This window comes from Camelina sativa, chromosome 16, assembly GCF_000633955.1.
Source record: "Camelina sativa cultivar DH55 chromosome 16, Cs, whole genome shotgun sequence".
Classification (NCBI taxonomy): domain Eukaryota; kingdom Viridiplantae; phylum Streptophyta; class Magnoliopsida; order Brassicales; family Brassicaceae; genus Camelina; species Camelina sativa.
Window position 1 is genome coordinate 18,495,236 of NC_025700.1, and position 6,619 is coordinate 18,501,854.

General features: G+C 38.3%; 2 protein-coding genes across 2 annotated transcripts; one reads left to right on the forward strand and one right to left on the reverse strand.

Moving 5' to 3' along the window:
* On the forward strand, positions 1,871-4,140 carry LOC104751095 (exocyst complex component EXO70A1-like). The gene has a single exon (XM_010472972.1). The coding sequence runs from the start codon at positions 2,006-2,008 to the stop codon at positions 3,890-3,892; it is 1,887 nt and encodes a 628-aa protein (XP_010471274.1). The 5' UTR covers positions 1,871-2,005; the 3' UTR covers positions 3,893-4,140.
* LOC104751096 (transmembrane protein 87A-like) lies at positions 4,271-6,613 on the reverse strand. Its single transcript, XM_010472973.1, has 4 exons — positions 6,390-6,613; positions 5,106-6,120; positions 4,876-5,012; positions 4,271-4,719 (listed from the first exon to the last, which is right to left on the reverse strand). Exons 1-4 carry the CDS (start codon positions 6,587-6,589, stop codon positions 4,536-4,538), a joined length of 1,536 nt encoding a protein of 511 aa, XP_010471275.1. The 5' UTR covers positions 6,590-6,613; the 3' UTR covers positions 4,271-4,535.

The window sequence follows — 6,619 nt, forward strand, 5'->3', positions numbered from 1 at the left end:
TTTTTTTTTTTTATTACCACTTGTAATCTTTGGTATCAAACACGCATCATTAACAATTTGCTGTTTTAATTACCACTTGTAAACTTTGGTATTAAAAACACAACATTAGCGATTATCAGTGAAAGTTACGAATTAAGAACCAATAATATGGCCATATCACGTGTTTGTGGTATACGTACGTGGTGAGGGGAAAAAAAGATAAACTAAATTGTATGACAGCTAAACACAGCTGTAGATTAACGAATCGTTAAATTATTATTGTTTTTTTTTTATCGTAGAAATGATTAAAATTATGGCCAGGATTTATAGACATCTAAGTTATAGCAGACAACAAAAGACCCATCACTGCATTTGATTATTAATCATATCACTCATATTCTAGGAAACAAAAAAATTATAAGAGTACGAATAAAATGATAAATATTGTGTTACTATGATTATTTTTATTGAATTATTAAAGGGTTGATAAGTGGCATTTAAATAGAAATCTATGCACACTGAACCAGGACAAAAAAAAATTATGGATTTAGTGAATTTCTCAAACATCAAATCAAAGCATATACTCGTATAAAATTAAAATAATTAAAAAATCGTGGTGATTATTATTAAATGGATACATCTAATGACATTTGCTTACCCAATAAATGTTTTTGCATAAGATGAGCTGTTCACTATTGATTAGGACCATTTTTGTTATTTTTATAAAAACGTCATCGAATCGAACTCGTATTCCTAAATTTTAAATGTTGGATCAAAAAAAGGCGTATGAAAATGTAACTGGCTAAATCCAGCAGAGCACCACTCGTGCAACATTATTTTTCTCCTGTATGTAAAATTGACTTCATATGTTTCTAGACTGTCCCAATATCAATAATATATAAAGAAAGATCATTATCATTAATAATGTTTGTTTCTCACTGTAATTTCGAGAAGCACAAATTGTTAGTTTTCTAAACTCGATATATTCCCATATTGCATATTATATGGTCGACAAAGAAAACGATTATTATTATTTGAATGATCTTTATATCCCACCTAAGAACAAATAAAAATTATATAATAGCAGTACTATTTGATTTGTTATCATTAAAAAGGAAACTAATAGTACTAAGCTAGTAGTAGTATTAACGTTTACAATTTTTTATTTTTTTTACAAAAGAAAAATAGTAATATCTCTTATGTTGTGAAAGTGTTTTTAATGGAAAATAAGAGAGATGTCACCGTGAATCTTTAAAAAAGGCATAATGCATGGGAAATCGGGTGCAAGCACGTGAATGTCGGCCCATTGTAGCAGTCGAATAGTTGACTTACTTCATTTTTTTGATTCTTCTTCCCTTTATTTTACAACACTTTTTTATTTTCTCTCTTTTATTTTCTTCTTTTTTTCTTATCCTTGTTTAACCAAATCGCTAATAAATTGTTTTATAGAATTCGAATGGTAACATAAACTAACCCAATACAGTAATTTTTATTATGATAACTAGTACAAGTCAACAAAGTTTTCTAACTTTTCTTCTATAACTTGTTAAAAGTACCCTAAATTACATTGTTTTTTCCAAAAATACTATCACTATCACTAAAAAAATTAATGAAGTACATTGAAAATACCATAATTTTTTAAAATTTTTTGAAAGTTTAGAGTTTATTTTTACTTTCCTACTTTAAAAAAAAAACCCGTATTAATAATATGATAATTTTTTTTAAAAATCTCTTATTTTCGGTTTGTATAAATCAAAACGTTCCATTTAACTTGAAAAAGGCGCTTTCCATGACGGTTAAATAGCTGTTAAAAGCATCTAAAAAAAAACTTTGGATGTATTTACTTAAGAGCATACTATAAAATTATTTATACTGTTGCTTTTCATTTTTATTGTTTTTTCAAAAGTCTCCATCATAAGAAAGAAAGAACGAACTAACTCTTCTCTCTATTGTTGTTACACTTTTTGTGTTCCGTCTCTCTTCTTCTTCTTCTTCTTCCTCTGTGTGTTGTCATTCGCATGAAACAATGGAACAAACTCACGCCGGAGTCGAAGACTGTTCAGTTTCCGGATTCGAATCAGCGGAGAAAGTGATCATCAGATGGGACGCAACAGCGTCCGAAGAAGCAAGAGAGAAGATGATCTTCAACGATCCAAACGAAGTTAAGCTTTACCTCAACGCCGTCGACGAAATCCAAAAATTCGTATCATCGTCCGCCGGAGACGTCGAGAACCGAGCTAACTCAGCTATCCAGATCGCCATGGCTCGTCTCGAAGACGAGTTCAGGAACATCCTCGTTTGTCATAGCTCTCCGATCAACTCCGATTCTCTAATGTTGTCTTCTTCTTCTTCTTCTTCCTCTCAGCTTGAGGTTGACGAAGATGGAACTAGTAGTAACAATGGTAACGAAGACGATGACCAGGAGGAAGAAGAAACGGATCTTCTCAAACGATCCAGTTCGAGTGCTAGCACCGGTTCAGCGGCGGTTCGATTACCAACCGGAAGAGGTAGTTACAGTAGATCTACTAGTAGTATACGCGAGATCGAGCTGATTCCGATTGAATCCGTCGTTCACCTGAGCTGGATTGCTCGCCGTATGGTCTCCGCCGGTTATCTCCGTGAGTGTATTCAAGTTTACGGCAGTGTTCGCAAATCCGCCGTCGATTCGAGTTTCCGGCGGTTAGGGATCGAGAAACTCAGCATCGGTGATGTTCAGAGGCTGAACTGGGAAGCGCTTGAGCAGAAGATCCGCCGTTGGATCCGAGCTGCTAAGATCTGTGTGAGAGTCGTGTTCGCGAGCGAGAAATTGCTCTGTGAGCATGTTTTCGAAAGCGTCGGAGCTGTCAACATCCACGAGGCTTGTTTCATGGAGACAGTCAAAGGTCCGGCGATTCAGCTTTTCAATTTCGCGGAGGCGATTAGTATCAGCCGGAGATCTCCGGAGAAGCTTTTCAAGATCCTTGATCTGCACGACGCTTTGATTGAGCTTTTGCCGGATATTGAATCGGTCTTCGATCTGAAATCTTCTGATTCGATTAGGGTTCAGGCGGCGGAGATATTGTCGAGGTTGGCGGAAGCGGCGAGAGGGATATTATCGGAATTCGAAAACGCTGTGCTCCGTGAGCCTTCTAGAGTTCCTGTTCCTGGAGGTACGATACATCCGTTGACGAGGTACGTGATGAACTACATTAGCTTGATCTCAGAGTATAGACCAACTTTGATCGATCTCATCATGTCAAAGCCATCGAGGAACGCTACGGATTCAAACACACCTGATTTTGATTTCTCCGAGTTAGAGAACAACAAAGGTCCATTGGCACTTCATTTGATTTGGATCATTGTGATTTTGCAATTCAATCTTGAAGGCAAATCAAAGTACTACAAGAACGCAGCTTTGTCGCATCTCTTTATCATGAACAACGCACACTACATTGTCCAGAAGATTAAAGGGTCCCCGGAGCTACGGGAAATGATCGGAGATCTTTACTTGAGAAAGCTAACGGGTAAGTTTAGGCAAGCTGCGACGTATTACCAAAGAGCTGCTTGGGTCAAAGTCTTGTATTGTTTGAGAGATGAAGGGTTGCACACCAAAGGAAGTTTCTCATCAGGTGTTTCGAGAAGTGCGTTGAGAGAGCGGTTTAAATCGTTTAATGCTTTGTTTGAGGAAGTTCATAGGGTTCAATCACAATGGCTGGTTCCAGACTCTCAGCTGAGGGAAGAGTTGAAGATCTCGATATTGGAGAAGCTTAGTCCGGCTTACAGATCGTTTCTTGGGCGGTTCAGGAGTCATATAGAGAGCGGGAAACATCCGGAGAATTACATCAAGATCTCAGTCGAAGATCTTGAGACTGAGGTTCTTGACTTGTTTGAGGGGTATTCAGCAACTCAGCATCTGAGAAGACGATCCGAGTGAGTGAGATAAGTATTTATTTTTTTCTGCTTCAAGTTTTAGAGCTTTTTTTTTTACGGAGACAGATTCTTTGAATTCTTTTCGCAATTCGGGTTCTCTGCGGGAGAGCCAAATACCGAGCAAGAAATGATGGTGATACGACTTTGATTTAAAAAAATTTCAGATTCATGAGTTGTAATGTTGTATGAACTTTATAATGTATCTGTTTGGTATACTTGCCAAATTCATAGCTGAAAATCTTTTTTTGTTCATATGATGAAGTTGTATGGTGTCAATGTCATATCCCTTTTACACTTATTTGCTGTGTTTTTGATTTCGGCTTGATCCACCCTTGTCATAGACTTACGCATAGGATACAAGAAAATGTGTAATGCAACATACGAAAGAGATATCTCCACCCTTGTCATAGACTAACTTTAATGTATAAAGCAACATAGGAAACATTACATTGTGACAAAAACAGGGCACACAGGCTACTAACACTACAACACCGAAAACAAAGGCTGATTTGGTCTCTTGCCCTTTGTATTGTACAAACTAAACTCACGTCACCTAAAAGAATACATGTAGTAAAATTAAGGTGTTGATAAAGAGAAAGAAGTGTCAAATAGATGGTTGTCGGCTTGTGGCTATTGTCTTCACTATTTTAATCCCTCTTATCTTCCTCCAAATCTTTTTCTGCTTCTCCTTCGTCAGCTTCTAAAGGTCTGGTTTCTGCGAGGTTTTTGACTTCGTGAGAAGGAATGGGAGATGGTTTAATGAGGGTTAGCGTGTAATCGTCCTTCTCAAACTCCGCGCTTGTATCTCCAGAAGATCCAGAGAAGGCGTACCTATATGTAGATAAAGACGGTAAAAACAATTAGACATGGTTTTAGTTGCTAATCTGCAGCTTAATTTACATTTGCGCTCAGTTACTAATGATAACAACCGACTAACATCAAACTTCATATTGCATTTTCTAATGTGCTTCTTGGATATGGCGTTACCTGGTCGAGTTTTGAGATGGAGCCCAGAGAGAACAGATAACAATTAGGAGAGAAAAGGAGAGAAGTTGCCAGAAGGCCGGGATGATCCAAGCGTTTTGCCAATGTTCGTTGTAAACATCCTTCGACTTGAAATATAGCTGCCAAAGACAAAAGCATTAGAACAAATCTTATTTTGATTATTGATTTGAACAATGCTTCTTAAGCTACCCGAGAGTTGTTTGTTAATTTACCTCGTAGCAAATCCAACCCAAGGAAACCAAAATGGCTACAGCCAAAGCATTTGTGAACTTTCTATATATATCCAACTTGACCAACAACCTTCTGGTCTGAAGCTTCTTGAACGTAGCAGAGAGTGATTTGAATATCCATATGATGAAGAAAGCATCCAATATCGCAACAGGAAGTACGAAAAACAGCCTAGCTTTCCCTGAGAGATCGCTGACAGCACCGACATTTTCCATCAGCTCAAGAATTTCAGACGCAACAAAGAAGGTGACCCCAAGCATGATAACCTTTGATGTAAAGCCCCCAAGCGTAGGTCTCACAACACCATAGCCCATTGAAACCATCAGGATGATAATACGAGCACTTGTACGCTTGATAGAACCAAAAGTGACTGCCCAAATGGTGATCACGGTTGGTCTGATCCCAGTCTCGTTGAATTCAGCGTAGTCGAAATACCAAAGTGCCATCTCACACATTCCTAATGTAATCACCAGAGTTAAGCAATTCTGTAACGGAAGCACTTCTCTCCAAAATCTAGCACACTGTGAGAACCAGAAGATGCCAAGCAACACAAAAGCAAGCGACATGAACCCGTAAAAGTACATCAACGGAGCCATTCTACCTGGTAGGTATCCAGTAGGATTTTTCCAAATGGTTTTCCCTTCAACAAGCAAATCCTTGAGATCAGAATCACAATGAATGAAGTAGAGGTTGTACATCCCAGTCTTAGTGACCTGGATAGATCTTGTTGGCAGCGTAACAGAAAACTCATTCTCAGCAATTGAAACACCAAACACTTGTGGCCAACCAGAATCTTTAGCAGAAGGACGGTAAATGACATCTCCGTGTGAGCAAACACCGAGTTTCGCCAGATCAGATGTGCAACACACAGCTCTTTGCCCACCATAAGCAGATCCTCCAATGTTTTCCCTGTCCTCTACCTCAAACACCACAGCGTGGATAGGTAATGAGGATATGTTAGACACTTCCTCAGGCCTCTGAAACTTGATCTTCTCAAACCTGTCAACAGCATTGCACCACAAACAAAACATAGAGTTTCAAATTAAGAAACTTTAACAGGAGAACACAGCTAAAGGAAGTTACTCAAAGAAGTGAATCAGCTTGAAAATTACTTGTTTATCTACGAGATCTCTAACGCCGTAAAGTAACAATTTTGCAACTAACAGTGAGTGACCCAACTGAAGAACATTACCCTAAATGAAGTCTGATTAACAAATCAGATCCTACGTAGATTCAAAAAGAAGAAACTTTTTTGACTCATGAATTACCGGATAAAGGAAACGGAATCGGAGTCGGAAGTGAAGTTATCGGAAGGAGAAGAGGAGTAGATGCCTTCACTGCCACCATGGAAGACAAAGGCGTTGCCTTTAGACATGAATCTCTCGCTGCGGTACTCATGCACCGACGCTTGGACTTTCAAAGAAGAGGTCAGACATAGCAGAAGTAAAAGACGAAGGTGGAGCAACATTGTTAACCCCAATTTCTCGCAGAGATCTGA

Excerpts from the sequence above, each read along its gene's own strand:
- LOC104751095 (XM_010472972.1), top strand. The coding sequence starts at position 2,006 with ATGGAACAAACTCACGCCGGAGTCGAAGACTGTTCAGTTTCCGGATTC.
- LOC104751096 (XM_010472973.1), bottom strand. The coding sequence starts at position 6,589 with ATGTTGCTCCACCTTCGTCTTTTACTTCTGCTATGTCTGACCTCTTCT. Across the intron at positions 6,121-6,389 it reads GATTCCGTTTCCTTTATCCG|GTTTGAGAAGATCAAGTTTC; the intron begins GTAATTCATGAG and ends TGCTGTTGACAG. Across the intron at positions 5,013-5,105 it reads TGGGTTGGATTTGCTACGAG|CTATATTTCAAGTCGAAGGA; the intron begins GTAAATTAACAA and ends TGTCTTTGGCAG.